Below are 19,364 nucleotides of genomic sequence, written 5' to 3'. Positions count from 1 at the left end.
TTGGAATTTATATGTCCCAAACAGAATGATTGAACAATATGAGAAAATAGCAATAGGCATAGAAGAGGAATCAACTTCCTTTTCGGTATGTGCTGCTTATATTATCGGGTAATCGCCTCCATTAAGCAAATAATTGAGATCCGTTGCAACCGGTCGGCCACCAAGGATGGGCACCACAATCACCCAACCAACAAACCTGAACCTGAACCTGGAAGCAACGAGACACCGTCAATCTGATAAGAGTTCTGACGATAAACAAAGAATACAGCTCGAACACAATTCAGCTCGATGACACAATTGCACGAGTGAGCGCCTTTGACACAACAACACCCACCCACTAACCATTGCTAGATGTGCTCATGGATATTACCAACTTAAAAGATATGCCATGGATTTTGTCTCTCCAATGGCTTGAGCAAACCCTAAAGTCACAAAGCACTGACAGAGACACAACACATCCACTAGATAGCAAAGTGGGTGATCGATCAGCCACACTTTGACTCGGCAAAAGCATGGCCATCACCTCCATCATTAGTAAGCATTTTACCTCATACTTTTCGATGAAACATCATGTTCAACCAAACAAATCCACACCTCTTTACAACTTGTCCTATTGCCCACTACACAAAAGCAGCTCCCCACCACCACTGAAGTGCATGGTCAGTGGTAAGACCTTTGCTGAGGTGACCTAAAGAAGTATTGGGTTGACTGTTTCATTACCATAGGCTTACAATCATGTAGACCTTGAGTGAAGGAAAGGAAGAGAATTACATTATTTGACATCTACCGAGGAATCTTCAGTGTCATGATTGTTAGGGTGATGCAATAATGAGGTCGATTGTTGTAGGTTGATTGCTTTTGTTAGGAGGGAGTGCTGGGTTCATGTTTGACTGATTGGGCCTCAGGCTGGTGTGTGTCGTAGATCGCCATGGCAAGTGATACTGGCATCATGCACAGAGCTTTGGACTGAAGGAACTGCATTGCGGCTCCTATGTCCTCCTCCATCAGCTTTGCTACTTGCCGTTCCGTGCCATCGGTGGACCACTTCTCCCATACATGTTGATGGCTGCCAGACTTGCTGGGCTCTCCCTGAAATGACGAGTCTGAAACATTATACCATTATTTTCTTTATTGTGGAAAGATTTAAGATACAAAAAGAGCCTCATCGGATAGATAGCTAACAGCAAAACAATTACCATTGCACTAAACAAGTAACAAAATGTTCAAAATTGACTGTGTATATATATAGATATTTACACTAAATAACCAATTGAGAATAGATGAAACATAAGCTGGAAGTTGTTATTACCCGTTATTGTGAAAAATCAAGTCGCTAAAGCAAAAAAGTATTAATCAAGATTATCTGTAAGGCACTGTTTAACTAAGAAAGAACATATGTAAGTGGAGAAGAGTCGAGAGACAAAATCCATCCCAAACAATTATTTCACAGCTACTAACAGATTTTGTTTCTGAGGTTAGCTTGATTCACAGTAGAACTTTGTAGGAAGTTAATAAGTATGTGAATTATGGTTGAAGCTGTTCTTACATAATCACAATGCTTGCACCCAACTTCCAGTGTTCATTCACTGGCTTGAAACTCACCAGTTTGGATTCATGCTATCATATGGAATTTCCAGGCCTATAGAAACCTAGTTCATAGAATGCCAAAGCCCAAAGCTACTTTTTCTATGATCTAAAGTTTGATGTAGACTAGCAGTGTAATAGTAATGAACTCTTTTGTAGAGCAATTAAATCTACAAATTGAAACTATCATGTGTGATGTGAGAGGATGCATACTGCGTGAACTTATTGATAATCTCTGAACTAAGAGGATAGATTTTGAACAAGAAAAACGGTTGGCATTCTTGTAGGGAACAGCTAAATGAGATTTGCACAGTCGAAGAAGTCAAGTAAGACTGCCCGAACACAAGTGGCACATATAATTTGAAAAAATATTGACAACGGCATTAAGACAATTATACAAGAACAAAGATGTTAGTATTTAGTAGGTTGAACCCTTGAACAAATGCAATTTCAGGTACCTGATAGATTAATACCAAGAATAAAATATAGTACATATATGTAGAGAATAATATTAGGTAATGAATTCACAAAAATTAGTAGATATCCTGTAATTCATTAATACACCTCTTACCTGAAGACAATCTGTTCCAAATCTCAAATAGGAGATCTTGTAATAATAGATATTATATATCCTTTCCTCTTCTAAAAGATTTTTTTCTAAAATATTAAAAAGGGAGAAGAGATCGAGAGAGATAGGGATGAGGATTAGGGTTCGAGTACTAAGTAAGAAAGTGAAGTAAAAACCTTTAAAAAACCCATTTTTTCCAATTAAACTAGACTCCCCAAGGTTACCTAGCTTGCCTAACCCGCCTAATTAGGTCCTCCTAAACGGACCCTGTTCGAATCTGCCTAGGCAGTCACCTAGTCTGCTTTCTGAAAACATGCTCTGCTCCAAACCTGAAATAGAGATTTGCAAGTATTTTCACAATATCAACTACCATTAAAAATTTTGGTACTTGCATCATTACGTGAACCAATAATTGGTTTACCCTAAACCCTAAACCAATAACCAATATGTCTAAAGCTCATAGAAAGTAGTGCAGTGAACAATGAACAGTGAAGAATGTCTACATAAAAATGAAAATATGATCATCTTGCGGATGCAGGTATTGATTTTTACCTCAACTGACACAGGAATATCAGCTATCAGCTGTGCCACAGCACCAGTACCACCCAGCCTACTCATACTTAGAACCTATTTTTAGAAGTTTGAGTTTCAAGATAAAATCAGTTCTAGAAGAAAGGGTAAAATCAAATAGCAAGTTAAGCATTCTGTGAGATTCAGATACAGTTAGCGTGTATGGTATCAAGAAAAATGACACACAAATTATTTGTTCAATGGCACACTGACAAACTACTGTTAGTATTGTGATGACCAGTACACAATCAGTAATTAGTACTATGTTTTATTAGATTTACTAACACAAGAAAAAAAGTAAAAGAATAAGGATTGTAATTAGTGTAGATTTAGTAAAAATAAGGTACAAGTTAAATTGCCAATATCAGTCCCATACTAAGATTAAGAATTTCATTCAATCTTGAAAACTAACATAAAATATTTTGTCTAAACCCAATGAGGATGGACTCAACTGAATTTATTATAAAGCTAAGTTGCAGCAACTAAGTGATGCGAGAGGCCTTCATTGTTCCAATATATAGATCTCAATGAAAGAGAACCCAAGTAGTTTGGAGGAACATGGAAATATGGCATCATAATGAACTTCAACTTAATTTTAAACTATTCAACAGAGAGATGCAACAAACTAGAGTAGCTACTATGTCTTTTAAATTGCACATATTTTCATAAAGGAAGTCCAATTCTCAAGGAAACAATGTGTGAAGTAAATGTAGAAATGTTAAAAGTTGAACCATTTAAGAAGTCAGATTCTTTGATTCAGAATTTGTATTTTTGACACATTAATCTAGAATCACAAAATTCGCACTGTTCAAAGTATGGCTAATCTATCCCATGTCAAAAATTCCAATTAGACAAATATAAATTATGCAATTAAATGTTAAAAGGGAATTCTATTATAAAAATAGCTTCAGGTAAGCCTTCCATAATTTTAACTGCTCAATAACCAATTTAATCAGGTCTAGTTACAACAAAAGACGCAGTCAATATAGCCAAAACCACACTTGTAACTAAATTAATTCACGAGGTTTCTTAAATCTAGCAGCTAAGGACACACAAAATACTAGCAAAATCATCAATAGAACCATTGTCGACCATCGATGAATTGATCAAATTAACTGACCAAAGTTGGCCATAAATAGGTCTCTAGCAACAAATCCAAAATGTCACATGACAGATTCACATAGACAAATTGATTAATAACTAGTCCAATTTTGTTGGATCTGCAAGAAGAGTATAATCCAATCCTTCCAATATCCTAGGTGGCCATGAGGTAGTAGTCCTTATATAGCATCTCTCTATATATCTATATCTATATATATAACATGACACTATTATAGACTCTACTGTTTTGGAGGATATAATATTCAAATCCACATCATATTTCATTCTAAAATTTTAATTTATTATTAGCACATACTTACCTTCACTTGCAACCTCAAAAACTTCACATAATCCAAGATTTCATCAAGCATGACTGCTCTATCTGTCTGCACAGGTAAGTTCACATTAACAAGACAACATTTCACTAATCAATATCCATCATTGCCAAACAAACATAGTTTTTTATTCATTAAAAGCTCGATACTTGGTTTAAGAGTCACCTAAACACAGAGTAAAAAGACTAGACTTCAGTTTTAGGAGATGATAATATATTTTTGGATAAAAAAAATCCAGAATGTAATAATAAAAAGCACCAAATGGCCAAACTTTGTTAGCTAACAATTCAATTTATTTCTATATTTGAGTAAAACTTGAGGACAACAGAATTTTAATGGAAAAGAGAGAAAATGAGCCTCACATAGTCACCTTATTAGTGTTGGGTACCAATTCCTGTAGTGCCCTTATTCTTTCTGCTATCCTTTCTCTGCGTAACTGCGCATTTAAAAGGTTACAACACACACTAATAGGTTGGTAATTTAATAAAACTAAAAAGTAGCCCACCCTGTGCCTTATAAGAGTATGAAAAAGCAATCAAAGATAGTTTATTCATTTGACTGTTGAAAAAACATATGACAGGCTATGCCTAAGAAAATACCTAACCAATATACTTGGGCAAATGTTCTAATTAAACAAGATGATAATAGCACAAACACAAGCAAGAATTAAGCAATGCTTCATAGAATAATCCCTTCTTTTAGCAAGGCTTCAATATACCAGATGTCAAAGACAAAATTAGAAAATCAGAAGTCCAAAAACAGTTACTCAAAAAGAAAAAAGGAAAAAGAAAAATCTCTCTCAACATGAAAACTATAGGTTTAAAGCCTTTCTTATTCTCTCAATACTTCAAGGCCAGATGCCATAAAAGAAATACCAATGACAACAAGATTGGACAATTTGACTCTCTCTCTCTCTCTCTCTCACACACACACACGCACGCACGCACGCACGCACAATACTTCAAGACCAGATGTCATAAAAGAGATACTGCTGACAACAAGATTGGACAATTTGATCTCAAAAACACTTCTGAAGAAAAAAAAAAATCAAACTCAAGAGTAGGGGAAAGATACATAAAAAAAGTGAAATGGGCCTTATGACCCTCAAGTGAGGCAAAGAGTCTAGTTAATGGATGTGTTTTATTTACTCTAGAACATACCCGTTCAGCAATGCTGTGAGGGTCAGTAGCCTGGCCACGCCTTGCCCGCACCTTTGTTCGTGGAGCTGCATGTTGTGGCATTGCAGAAAATCCACCTTGCTTTGCTTGACCATGGAAAACCTGCAAAATCAAAAGAAAATTTCAAACAGAAGTAGCGGCCAATAACACAACCTCTAACAGAATCAGAAATAACAAGAAAGTAGGCAACAAAACTTGAGACCCTTCTATGAGTATCAGAAATAACAACCACTAGACAAGAACAAAAGGAGAATAGACAGGAGAGGAAGCAATAGTATACGAAATTCAGCAAAGAGAAACTTCCCTTTTTAAATATTCTTCAGCCTAGTTTACAATGGAGATGCTAAACATGGAATTCGCAAATTTCTTTTCAATTTCATGTTTAACGAATACAAGAATTTTTTCCGTTATTGTAAATTACAGCGATGATAAGATCGTGGGGCAATACAAGATTAGAATTTAGAATACTTCCGATAAATCCATATAGATGTAAGCAGCAAATGACAGCGACAGGATTTAGAAGTAATTTGGGAAAACGGGTTTACCAAAACACAAAACAAGAACTGTCAGAAATCAGCGAACCTGAGGAGGGGGGTTAGGTCGAATATGATGCGATTGGATGTGCCCGAATCCAGGAGGAAACAACGCCGCCGATGGAAACGTATCCCTCTCCTGATCCAAAACCACAGGAACAAGGTGAGATCCAAAGAAAAGGTCACATTTTTCCTTCAAACAAGCATCAAAAAACAAGCGCACACAACACCAAAACCCTTCCTTTCGGGCGCAGAGGCGGTTATAATGGTAAGAACGAAAAGCAAAACGAGGAGAATAGAGTGAAGAAATAAGTGTCCACTCACCGCCTTCCCGTATGGGTTATCGCGGATCCGTTTCCCTCCGGAGGAGCCTTGCTCCAAGCTGAGCCCAAGGGGCAACGAGCCTCCACCGGCACCGGCGGCGGCGGCGTCCCCGGAGGGGTCGTAGGAGGGAGGAATAGAGAATATCTGCTCGAAGAAGTCATCGCTGATGCCCTCCGGCGGCGGCGGCGGCGGCGGCTGGTTGGCCATGGCGAGGGCGGAGTTGGGAATGAAGTGGATTAAGGAAAGGAATGCAGAGTCATTTTTATACACGAGAACGACGATTGGAGAGGGAAAGAGGAAAGGGAAAATGACTTTATTTTGCTATTTTTTTTTAAAAAAAAGAAACCCTTTAAAAAGGTCTTTATTTTTCTTTTTGGAAAAAGAAAAAATATTTTATCATTAATTTTTATTAGAAATTTATTAAATCAGTCGCCCACGCATTTTATTATTATAATTTTTTACCTTTTTAATAATCTATATATACTTTCAAATATATGGGAGGGCAAAAAGGTGGAGTTGTCGGTCCCTCCAAAACGACTCTACGTACTCTAAAATTAAATAAATCATGACTTATTCAGTCTTAACCGAACGGTCTTCTTAGACACAGGGTACTAGATACTCCGAAACAATATTTGTATTTATCGGAAATCGAATGATGCCTCTTTGACAGTAAGCATGAATATTTGTTTTTTCTTTTCCTAAGTTGAATCTGTTTTTTCTCTATCTCATTTTTTTCTTCCTCCCCTGATCTCCCTCTTATTTTTTCACTAACTCTAATTTAGCCTTCAAAATCCTCCGTCGCACATTGTTGTCATTGCCACCCGCGATGTTGTCACTGCAAGCTATTACTGCCAGCGTCGTCGTCATTGCTTCGTTGATGCTTTGTAACAAACACCTTTTGATCAAGGTGAACTTTTCTTACTTAATATCTTTTGATTGCGGATTTAAGTATTGGAAAAACATTTAATATTAAATTTTTAGATATTCATAGTTTTGTTGGTATTTACAAATATTGAAGTATGTCGTGCATTTGCTGTTGATTTATTATATAAAAATGATCAATTTCGTTAACGATCATTCAAAAGTTTGATCAATTAAATCATATCATTTATTACATCGATAAACTCATCATATACTTCACTATAAGAAAACTTACAATTGGAGATGAAATTTAATTTTTGTTGCTAATTTATGATCAAAATAAATTACGGGCGCTAATTTATCGATAAAAAATTAAATTTTGTCACCAATTTCGTGCCCATACTTATTTAACGTATTTAATTAGTGACGGGATTAAGTTTCCATTGTTAATTAACTTTTTAATTAGGGTTTTCATTCTCGACTTTTTCTTCCTAGCATCCTAAAATCTTCCTCTCCGATCAACCTCCTTTTCAATATCCAGCATGTTCCTCTCCTTTACTCTACGATCTCTAGCACCCGTATGTATCTTGTTGGTATGCTCAATCCTCTCCCCTTCTTCCCTCTCCTCTTAGCGACGACTTGATGATGACCTTGCAGCGAGGTCTCACTTTAGCCGCGACCTCATAGCGAGGTCTCACCTTGGACGCGAGTTCGGGCGCGACCTCAACAACGTGCCCTGGCCGGCTTGAATTAGCCCATCCTGATTGAAAATCCTTGCCACGTCACTGGTGGTAGGCTTTGTTCGAGTACCAACTTGAGCACAACCACGGGGCATATTTTCAAATATATCAAATTTAAGAAGGATGTTGATATGGCGAATAAGGTGAGACCCCCAATGTTGGGTTCGAAGTCAAGAAAGTCGGCTAATGTAACAGTCAAAGTTAAGGAAGGGTCAATACTCAGAGCTAGTACGAGCGCATAGCTTAGTCGAATAGCTTAGCCGATTGGACCTTCGTATGGTCGGATCCTGAGTTCCCCCTGGCACGATGTAAACCTTCTTGGTTCTATTCAGAGCAAGGTCCCCAAGGAAGCAGAACCGAGTTCTCCTATTATGGTCAGGTATATTCGACATAAGGTCTGGTCGAACATTATTTCTGAGCGGATGCCAAATTCCTAGCATAAACCTGGGTAGACATAGCATCGGTCGAATCTATAGGGATCAGCTCCCTACTCAGAAGGAAGGCTCCTAGCTTATATCCACTCGGCCCCAATGCCGATCGGACCTATGAGGCTCAAATCCCCAGTTAGAAGCAAGGCTCCCAGCTTAAATCCGCCCGGCCCTAGTGTCGGTCTAATCTACGGGGTTCAACTCCCCACTCAGAAGTAAGGCTCTCAACTTTCATCATATGTTCGGTTAGCTCGAAGTGTCAGCCGGACCATCTGTTGGTGTAATTTCCCTAGGTGAAGGTTAACCAAGTTGACTAAGCTTGAGTTGACTCAAGCTTGAGTCTTATGTTTGAGTTTTGATGTTTGACAATGTATGGAGATTGCATGTACAATCGTCCATTTGGAGAGATTGTTGGTGCAATTTTCTTTTTGGTCAAGATTTGACCAGGTTGATGTGGAGAAGAGTTAAGTAGGTCAAGGTGACTAGATACTTGACTAGGAAGTCCTAACTGGAGGTTAGTTAAAGGGAAGTCCAATGGGAAGGTTGACAAAATGTGAAAAAGTCCTAGTGAGCGAAGCTAGGCAGAAAAAAATTCTGGTAAGTGAAGCTAGGTGAAAGCCCTGATGAGTGAAGCCAGACAGTTGGAAGTCCTAGTAAGTGAAGCTAGGCAATGGGAAAATCTGGTGAGTGAAGTCAGGTGAAAGTCCTAACGAGTGAAGCTAGGCAGATGGAAAGTCCTGGTGAGTGAAGCCAGACACGTGGAAATCCAAGTGGGTCAAGGATGACCGGACACCTGGTGTTGGAAAGTCCAAATAGGTCAAAGGATTGACCGGATACTTGACATAAGGAGAAAAGTCCAAGTGGGTTAAAGAATTGACCAGACACTTGGTGGAGAAATCCCAACAAGTCAAGGTTGATCGGATGCTAGGCAATGAGGAGTCCCAACATATCACGGTTGATCAGATGTTGGGTAAAGGAACCCTAGACTTCATTTTGGAAGTTAGGGTTTGGTAATCGACTAGGTTAGTCAATTACCGTATCTTAATCGATTAAGGTAATCGATTAAGCTGTGTTCGCGAAGTCCACAGAAAGTTTGGTAATCGACTAAGTTAGTCGATTACCGTAGCTTAATCGATTAATCTAGGATTTTGCGAATGCACAGTAGCTTTGGTAAGCGATTAAGCAAAGTTGCTTAATCGCTTACGAGCTGCTCTCGCACGAATAGAAGGCTTCATAATCGATTGTCCTGATCAATTACCGAAACTTAATTGATTAGGCTAGTCGATTAAGCTTGAGAAACTAGCTGTTGCGAGCGCGATAAAAGGCGTTTGTGTGCACTGTTCGCCATACTTCTTCTCCTCCTCTTCTCACTTCACTCTCAGATCATCTTGCTAGTTCTTGAAACTTCTTGGAGCAAAGTATTGCTACACTTCCAAGGTCAAGAGGCGTTCCACACAAGAAGAAGAAGCTAGCTAGAGTTTCATTTGTGTAAATCTTGTAAGATTTTCTTTGTATTTGCTTCTTCTTTTCTTCTTGTTGTATTGAGAGTTTGTATGAGACTTCTCTGCCTCTGGTAGTTACCGAGAAAGAGTATTTTCATAGTGGATGAGAGAGTGAGGGTCGGATCCTTAGAATAGTCGCCTCTTCTTGAGATGAATACCAAGTAAATCCATATTGTTAGCATTGGGGAGCTTTGCGTCAAGTCTATTCGTTGCAAAATCATCATCAACGAACATACCCCTTCTAGCTCCGAAAGTGACCCAACAAGTGGTATTAGAGAAGGTGGCTCTTCAACAGACTAATCGCCGAGGGAGCAAAGCGCTAGAGGAAGATGGAGTCCGAAGAACCTCTAGGATGGGATATCCGGATCCCACCTTCGTACGATCGAGACGACTTCAAGTATTGGAGGATGAGGCTGGAGACATGGTTCTAAATGGAGTGGAACCATTGGATAGCATTAGAAGAGTCATTCAAGACTCCAACGAATAAGAAGGGTAAATGCCTCGTCCTCGGTATTGGGCTGAGAAGCAAAGGGAGCAAGCAGAGGCGGATAAGGAGGTAACGAAAATATTAGCTCATTTATTACCTCCTAATATTATGTCTCATGAAGGTGAGTACGAGTGTGCTCATGACTTATGGAGTAAGGTGATTGCTCTACATGAAAACCCTACACAAGCACAAGAAGTGAAGGAATTCAAAGAAGGCAACTCATTGGATCAGGAGAAGAAGAAAAAGAAGAAGAAAGTTCATCCTCAAGAGAGTGTAACGATAAAGACAAAGAGGGAGCATACTCTTTGTGTCATGTACATGAGGATAAAGATGAAGAGGCCTCCACCTCTAGAATTAAGGGGAGAATGACATTCAACAACACCGGAGCAAGTAGAGGTCTCTACCTTCGGGTCAAATGAAGAAGAAGATGATGTCACCTCCAAAAATCAAGAGAAATCAAATGGAGGATCATGTGCCACCCTTACAAGCAAAGGTATAATAATTTTAATTGTTAATAATAAAAGTCATATCATTTGATTTGAGTGTAGGGAACATGGCCATTATAAGAGCAAGTGTCCAAAATTGACAAAAAAAAAAAAAGAGTCAAGTGGCACCCAAGGGCAAAGAAAAGGCCAAGGAGGTCGATCCCTCAGTACGCAAAGGCAAGGAACACATTGTGTACTTCCTTTATAATCAAAGAGGATATTATCGGAGCCATTGTCCTAAGAGGAAGGATCCGACCAAGGTCAAAGGAGGATCAAATCAAGGGGGAGCTCCCAAGAGCAAACCCAAGGTATCATTTATTTAGCCAATTCCTTTGAATCATGATAAAAAGCATGCTAGTGTTAGGGACGATTTGTAGCTAGGGGATGAATAGCTCATCGCGTTTGTTGTCTTGGTGCTTCGTGATGATGTGCAGCGGAAAAGAACTCAAAATAAACACTCACAACGCTAAAAAGAGGATTTACTTGGTATCCACCTCAAGAAGAGGTGACTAATCCAAGGATCCACATACGACACTCACTCCACTAATAAAACTCTCCTTCTCGGTAATTATCGGAGGTGGAGAAACCCCATACAACACTCACACATACAACAACTCAACGCAAGAAGAAAAATATAATGAATACAAATGAAAAACTCTCTTCTTGCTCACTTGTTGTTTGTAGTTGACTCTTGAACCTTGGAAGTGCACTAGCACTTGTCCCCAAGAGCTTCCAAGAATTGGCGAGAAGTGTCGGAGAAGATCGAGAAGAAGGATTTTTTATGTTTGAACGCTTCGTCGCCTTTCTACGCTTCTAGGGCTTCCAATCGATTCGGGCTCCTCCCAATCGATTGTCACGTTAAATCCCAGCGATCTTGACCGTCCAAAACCTACATCCTGCGTAATGGTCATATCCCAATCGATTGACCAATCGATTTAGAAGGCATGAATCGATCGGCTGATTGATTCAGAGAGCCTCTGTGCTCTTTGCTGGAAAAGCCTGAATCTATCGATCGATTTAGCTTTCTCACGTCACACGCAATTTCCAGCCCCCAATCAATCAGCTGATCGATTGGCGGTGCCCAATCGATTGACTGATCATCGATTGGCGGTGCCCAATCGATCGGCTGATCAATTGGCGGTGCCCAATTGATCGGCTGATCGATTGGGGAGGCTTTTGTTTACGCGGTAAACACCCCCAATCGATCGATCGATTGGGCTGCTGTTTATCGCAGCATTCTCCCAATCAATCGGCTGATCGATTGGGCTTTGGTCCAATCGATTGGCTGATTGATTGACCACTCTTGATTTGCTTAACTCAAGCTTAAGGGTCCCCAAATCCAAAATATGGTCAACCGTGACCTATTGGAACTCTTCGTGCCTAGCATCCGGTCAACCTTGACCTGTTGGGACTTCTTCACCAAGTGTCCGGTTAATCCTTTGACCTACTTGGACTTTTCTTCTTATGTCAAATGTCCGGTCAACCTTGACCCACTTGGACTTACCGTCTCATGCCAAGTGTCCGGTCCTCCATGACCCACTTGGACTTCCACCAGATGTCTAGTCACCTTTTACCAATCTGGATTTCCTCGTGTCAAGTATCCATCCAATCCTTTGACCTACTTGGGTTTTTCAACACCAGGTGTCTGGTCAACCTTGACCCACCTAGAGCTTCACGTATCTGACTTCACTCACCAAGTATTTCTATCTGCCTAGCTTCACTCACTAGGACTTTTCATCCGTCTGGCTTCACTCACTAGGACTTTCCATCTGCTCGGCTTCACTCACCAGGACTTTCACCTGCCTAGCTTCACTCACTAGGTCTTTCACCTAGTTTCACTTATCAAGATTTTCAACTGACTGGCTTCACTCACCAGGACATGCCTTTGCCTAACTCCAGTTAGGGCTTTACCAATCAAGTATCTGGTCAATCTTGACCTACTTGACTCTCTTTACATCAAATTGGTCAAATCTTGACCAGAGAGGAATTGCACCAACAATCACCCAAATCGAACGATTGCACTTGCAATCTCCACATATTGTCAAACATCGAAACCTAAACATCAAGACTCAAGCTTGAGCCAACTCAAGCTTAGTCAACCTGGTCAACCTGACCCAGAGGATATTGCACCAATAACTAGTTCTAATATTTATCATCTTAATGCTATTTATCATGAAAATAGAAAGTAGATAAAAATTTAGGCAATAACTCTAAGGATTTTAGATACATGCCTAAGAAAAATAAAAATACTCAAGGAAATCAAGAAAAATCCAAATCTATATATTTAAGGATGGAAAACCAAGCCTTGAGGTCAAGGCTTGATAAATTTAAAAAGACCCTAAAAAGAATGGAAAATATCTTTAAGGGGCAAAATGAGCATAACCTAGGTTTAGAAAAACAAGTGTCATCCAATAACCATAGAGGTTTGGGATACAAACCTAAAGCCAAGAAGGATGTTCCTTCTTACAATAGGGTTCCATATAGTTATAGAACTAACCCTATGTCTAGGGGTCAAGCCAAGATTTTAAAGGAGGCTATCCCTAAAGTTAACCTTGAAAAGACCAACGTGACTAAGGTTCCTAAGAAGCTTAAGGAAGTCACTAAGAAGATCACAAGGAAAATTATCCCTAGAGTTGACCTAGAGGAGTCTAACATGACCAAGCCTTCTAAGAAGCCTATAAAAGTCATTAGGAAGGTATCAAGGGAAGTTATCCCTAGTGAGTACCTAGAGCATCTAAGGAGCACCAATAGATTTTGGGTTCCTAGGAGCATGTTCTCTACACCCTATGTGAGTTTAGAGAGTGGCAACTCTAAATGGGAAGGGTGGTTAACCCAACCTTGGAAAAGTTGACACTTGGAGGTATTTTCAAGGTTTTTGGTTAACTATTGAAAATGCAAAGGATAAATTGGTTACTCTTTGGAAAAGTATGCCAAAATTTGAGGAATTGGATTTGATTTAAATTGACACAAATAATCAAGAGTAAAAGAAACGCCAAGTTGGATTTTGGTATTCTCTTGAAGAAGATGGGGGGCAATCTAGATTTAGTTCCACGTTTAGCTAAGGATTAAGGATACTTAGATAGATTATCTAGGTATATTTTATTTGTGCTAATGTGCCATGATTGATTGCCCATCGTATGCCATGACATCATGTGTTGTATTCATGCTTATTATGAAAAATAAATAAAAATATCATGTCATATCATACATACATCATGTAGCTATAGTATATTTTTCTTTTAAAAATTACTTATCTTGATGTATGCCATAAAACATCATGCATTATTTTAAAATTCCTTGTAATTAAGTACAATGACATTTACCAATAAATGGTAAAAGATTTTATCAATAAGTAACATCCTAGGTGGATGTTCTTAAATTAAAATGCCTAGATAGATATGCATGATTCCTTAGTTTAGGGAAAACCAATACTTACATCTCACAAAGAATCATAAGGTGACTTGTATGTGGTTTAGTACACATTAGATATAAGTGAGATGTTAGGATGATGAACAAGACTCAAGATGCTGATTTAGTGTATCTATTTGAGTTTTGATTTCATCAAAACACATAGTTATGTGTTATCCAATCATTGGAAAAGCTAATGTACAAGTCATGTGCATTAAGCCCAAAGAATATAGTTGGAAATTAGTTTTAAATATGATTTCAAAATGCTTTTGGAAAATCTTGGTGAAGGCTATCTTTTGATAGTAATCACCATTGCATAGTTTAACACAAACTTGGAAGAACCATTGAAGTTTTTACAAGTTTCCAATTTTATGTCAATCTTTGAAAATAAGATGTATTTTCTTAAAAAATTATTTTTTTCATGAAAATATATGCATTAAATAATGTCTACATGAATTTTCATAATTTTTAGAATTTTATAAAATTTTTGGGGCATTTTTGAAATTCGGCAGAGATCGAATTTAGAAATAAAAAATGGTAATCGACTAGGCTAGTCGATTACCACATCCTAATCGATCAGGTTTGATCGATTAGGCTAATTCCCGTGAGCACAGTAGCTCATGGAATCAATTACAATAATCAATTAACATGGTGGTAATCGATTAAATCCCAACTTTAATCAATTAAGGGTGGTCTTAAGCAATTAAGAGCCTTGTTTAGGCGCTTGAGATCCTGTTTTCAACTTGAATAAGTTTATTTAAGTTAAACAAGTCGTGCTTTGGTCATGTTAACCATCCTTAACCCTATGAAACTCAATTTTGAATATTTAAGGGTACTTTTCATGTTGAATACAAGAATGGAATGATTCCCAAATATTAAATTAAAGTTTAGGTTGAGGTTTGCATTCAAATATTGATTCTTGAACATCAAAACTTCAAGTTTTGGGTTTCCTAAAGGTTTAGGGATTCCAAGTCATTGTTGGTGCAATGACAAAAGTTTGGAACATGTCTTTAGGGAGACCCACTCTTTAAGGACATGAAAATTATTTTTCAAACACCATGGAAGGTAGTTAACCTTCGTTAGAGTAAATGCTCAAGGTTGAGCATTGAATACAATGGAAGAGTGGATATCTTCATTGTTGAGTTGTGAATGCTCTAGGATGAGCATTGTGAGGTGGTTTAATGCTTAAGAGTGAGAATTGGATACAATGAAGGGTATGAGACCTTCATTGTAGTGCTGTGAACAACATGTGAGATTGTGAACAACGTACGACTAACTCTTCAAGGGAAGAATTTTTTATGTATGCCAAAGGGGGAGAATGTAGGATTTAATTTAGAAAATTCTCTATGTTCACAAGGGGAGATTGTGAAAAGGAGGAGAATAGGAAATTCTCCATGTTCACAAGGGGAGATTATGAAAAGGAGGAGAATGAAGTAAACCCTCATTCATGCTTTGGCATGAAGAAGAAGTTGAGGCTATGAGATTAGCCTAACTTAAACATATTGTCAAACATATAAAAGGGGGACAATGTTGGTACAATTTTTCTAGATCAAGGTTGACTAAGTTGACTAAGCTTGAGTTTTATGTTTGAGTTTTGATGTTTAACAATATATGGAGATTACAGGTGCAATCGTCCATTTGGGAAGATTGTTGGTGTGATTTTCTTTTTGGTCAAGGTTTGACCAGGTTGATGTAAAGAAGAGTCAAACAGGTCAAAGGTGACCAAATACTTAACTGGGAAGTCCTAACTGGAGGTTAGGTAAAGGGAAGTCCAACGGGAAGGTTAGAAAAATGTGGAAAGTCCTAGTGAGTGAAGTTAGGTAGGAAAAAATCCTGGTGAGTGAAGCCAGGTGAAAGCCCTGGTGAGTGAAGCCAAGTGAAAGCCCTGGTGAGTGAAGCCAGGTAGTTGGAAGTCCCGGTGAGTGAAACTGGGCACTAGGAAAATCTTGGTGTGTAATGTCAGGTAGTTGGAAGTCCCGGTGAGTGAAGCTGGTCACTAGGAAAATCTTGGTGTGTAATGTCAGGTGAAAGTCCTAATGAGTGAAGCTAGGCAGATGGAAATTCTTAGTGAGTGAAGTCAAGCACGTGAAAATCCAGGTGGATCAAGGATGAACGGACACCTGGTGTTGGAAAGTCCAAGTAGGTTAAAGGATTGACCGGATACTTGGCATAAGGAGAAAAGTCTAAGTTGGTCAAAGAATTGACTGGACACTTGGTGGAGAAGTCTCAGTAGGTTAAGGTTGATCGGATGCTAGGCAATGAGGAGTCCCAACAGGTCACAGTTGACCGGATGTTGGGTAAAGGAACCCTAGACTTTGGTTTGGAAGTTAGGGTTTGGTAATCGACTAGGTTATGTTGGGACCTTGACGTCCGCTAGAGGGGGGGGGGGGGTGAATAACGTCTTACCCAAATCGATCGCTTCCTATAATGTTAGTGCATAGCGGAAATACAAAAATAAATCTAACAAATAGAATGCTAAACCTAGAGGTAATAACCAAGATAATCAAACCTCTAACGCGTTTATGTAACATGGTTCGGAGATCACTTACTCCTCCACGACTGACCGTAAGGTGGACGATCCTGATCCGTCGGCGGATGACTCTCCGGAAAACCTCCGGCTAGCTCAAGCTCCTTGTCGGTAGAGAAACCTTGCCACAAACACTTGAATACAAGCACACCAATCATACGAGGGCTTGGGAGACTCTAAAAGGCTTTAACCAAGTCTATTTCATCAATCTTAACCAAGCTTCCAATGCTTGGTTATATATGCCACGAGTTGGAAAATCCCGCCTACCAGTCGACTGCCAAAACTATCAGTCGACTGCCCTCTGTGGAGATTCGACCGTTACAATCCAACGGCTCGATACCAGTCGACTGATACTTCCATCCGTCAACTGCTCCACACTAACCGAATGAACAGAAGCATTCTGTTCGCTCTCAATCAACTGCTCGGTCGACCGCGCCAGTCGACTGATGAAAACATCAGTCGACTGCTACAGTACTGCTACAATAAAACCCTAATCATATGATTTAACCCCCGAGTACATTCACTCAGCACTCGTCCTCGCCCGACCAACCTAGACCTAGCCTTCTAGTCTCCTCCATCAGCCTTGCGCCCCTCGGATGCCTCCCCATCCTTCAAGTCTTGCCTTCTGGAGCTTCCATCGGCCCTGTCATTGTTGTCGAGTCTTCCTTTGCCAAGAGGTTGCGCCTCCGAGACTTCATCCATTGCCAAGTCACACTTGGACTTACGTTGCCAAGACTACATGCTTAGACTTACACCGCCAAGACTCATCCTCATACTTTCCTCTTTTTCCAAGATCACCCTTGGACTTTCCTTGTTGTACCTGTATCCTGTACACTCACAATGCATATCAAATACAACAATAAATCTAACTTAAACCTTTGCCCAAACATCAAAAGCTAGGGTACCCAAATTGTTCCAACAATCTCTCCCTTTTTGGTGTTTGGTAACCCGTTTAAGTTAGGGAAATAATATAGCAATAATAATGCAAATAAGCATGCAATCTATGCATGCATAAATCATGGAACCTAATCCTAGGCTCCTCCTTTACCTAAACTCCCTCGCAAAAGGAAAACTTCTCCCCCTTTGTAAATAAATGAGCAATCGCTCCCCTTTTACCTAAGCTTCCACTTGAGTTATGATTTCTTGCAAAGGTATGTAGGTTTCCCACTTAAAACTGAACTTCTTCCCCTTTGCCATACATCAAAAAGAGCTCCAACAATATCTCAATTATTGAACTCTTTGACCTTTAATGACTACAAGCATCATGTATTAATCTCCCATAAGATTACATACATGTTCATCACTCTTTTGGTCATTTTCTAATGCTGAAAATATTTTCAGACCATATCAGTCGACTGCCATAAGTCTTAGTCGACTGACATCATCAAAATGAGCTTACAGAGACATTCTATGCTCAAAATTACTGTTACTAGTTGGCTGGTACTCTATTTCTACAAAAATCAGCTTTTCTGACCCAACTTCAGAAATGCGCCTGTGTCTATGTCTCGATCACATATCATCAGGCACTATTCCACATGTCATTTGAAGAAATGGGTCGAACGGAAAGGCCCCAAGCATCATCTTCTGGAGACGTCCCCATTCAGGATCCACGAAAGAGAAAAACTTAGGTCCTTAGTGGTTCTCCTGAGTAAATAAGTGTGTCATTCTTTCAAGAAATTTTGGAGGACAAACTGCCAAACTATTTCTGACCCTTGATGATCAGAGAATACGAAGAAGCTACCGACCTAGAGGTTCATTTGCTCAAATTTAAAAATACATGATAGGACCCTTGGGGGCCGGCTAGAGGGGGTGGATAGCCCCTGCATAAATCAAGCAAAACAAATCTTCCTCGGACTTATAACTTAATTAAACTAAACACTTGGATAAACAAAATAAGAGATAACTAAAAAGATGAGGCTCACGGATTTACTTGATTACAATCGGAGAGGTTGTTAATCCAAGGAAGTTAAAGCGCACTAAAATTCTCCTTCAGGCGGAGAAGCCTCTTTACAGCAATGGAAGTGCAGAAATAGAAAGGTAAAATAGAACAGTGGATGTGTACAAGTGTTGTTTCACAATTTCTTATTGTTCTTTAGCTTTGGGAGCAGGGTTGCTTATATAGCCTTGCTCGGGGCGCCTGAAAGGATTCTAGGCGCTTGGAGGGGGATAAAACTTTATCCCCTTCGCAATGGATCACGGTCAAACGTGATCCGGATAAAATCCTATTTCGGGCGCCCAGACCAAAAAAGTCAACCAAGTTGACTTTTTTCAGTCCAAGCCTTCCGCTTCGACTTCGCTCGCCTCGGTCCAGGTCTTCCACTCCGGTTCCTCTTGCTTGGGTGATCTCGACCATCCGGAATAGGGTTCACCCGAACCCAACTTCTGGCCTTCTCGAGCAAGGTTCTGCTCCTGGCTTCTCGTCCCTCGGAAACGCCGCGCGCCTCCTTCTCGTCCGCTCGCGTACTCTTCCCCAGCACCTTGTCCCTCATACGCACCGAGCCCGTTGACTCTCTCCCCGTGTGGTCTTTCTCGCTAGCTGCGTCTTTTGCTCGACATCCTGTGCTCCTAAGTTTCTGCACACTTAGACACATGATTAAACACAACAGGACCTAACCTAACTTGTTTGATCACATCAAAACAACATTGGGGTTCCAACAATCTCCCCCATTTTGATGTGAACAATCCAAGCTATGTTAGGGTAAACTAACATAAAGTAAAAGAAATAAATTTACA

General features: G+C 39.6%; 1 protein-coding gene across 4 annotated transcripts; it reads right to left on the bottom strand.

The window, feature by feature from the left end:
* Positions 1 to 462: 462 nt before the first annotated feature.
* On the bottom strand, positions 463 to 6,464 carry LOC122023726 (transcription factor UNE12-like). 4 transcript variants are annotated; one of them, XM_042582010.1, is made up of 7 exons: positions 6,194 to 6,458; positions 5,919 to 6,008; positions 5,319 to 5,438; positions 4,529 to 4,594; positions 4,144 to 4,209; positions 2,705 to 2,779; positions 463 to 1,089 (listed from the first exon to the last, which is right to left on the bottom strand). In XM_042582010.1, exons 1-7 carry the CDS (start codon positions 6,398 to 6,400, stop codon positions 862 to 864), a joined length of 852 nt encoding a protein of 283 aa, XP_042437944.1. In that variant the 5' UTR covers positions 6,401 to 6,458; the 3' UTR covers positions 463 to 861. The 4 variants fall into 4 exon arrangements, with proteins under 4 accessions (XP_042437944.1, XP_042437946.1, XP_042437945.1 ...); XM_042582013.1 differs by having other exon boundaries at positions 863 to 1,103; positions 6,194 to 6,464; XM_042582012.1 differs by lacking the exon at positions 2,705 to 2,779 and having other exon boundaries at positions 6,194 to 6,463.
* Positions 6,465 to 19,364: the final 12,900 nt, after the last annotated feature.

Source organism: Zingiber officinale, chromosome 9B, assembly GCF_018446385.1.
Source record: "Zingiber officinale cultivar Zhangliang chromosome 9B, Zo_v1.1, whole genome shotgun sequence".
Classification (NCBI taxonomy): domain Eukaryota; kingdom Viridiplantae; phylum Streptophyta; class Magnoliopsida; order Zingiberales; family Zingiberaceae; genus Zingiber; species Zingiber officinale.
Note: the sequence above shows the minus strand (reverse complement) of the source record. Positions and strands in the feature narration are given on the sequence as shown.

What these genes read in the sequence shown, in the direction of transcription:
- LOC122023726 (XM_042582010.1), bottom strand. Translation starts at nt 6,400, where the DNA reads ATGGCCAACCAGCCGCCGCCGCCGCCGCCGCCGGAGGGCATCAGCGAT. An exon ending in ATAACCCATACGGGAAGGCG is followed by an intron (nt 6,009 to 6,193) that starts GTGAGTGGACAC and finishes GTTTTGGATCAG; the next exon opens with GAGAGGGATACGTTTCCATC. An exon ending in GACCTAACCCCCCTCCTCAG is followed by an intron (nt 5,439 to 5,918) that starts GTTCGCTGATTT and finishes TTGATTTTGCAG; the next exon opens with GTTTTCCATGGTCAAGCAAA.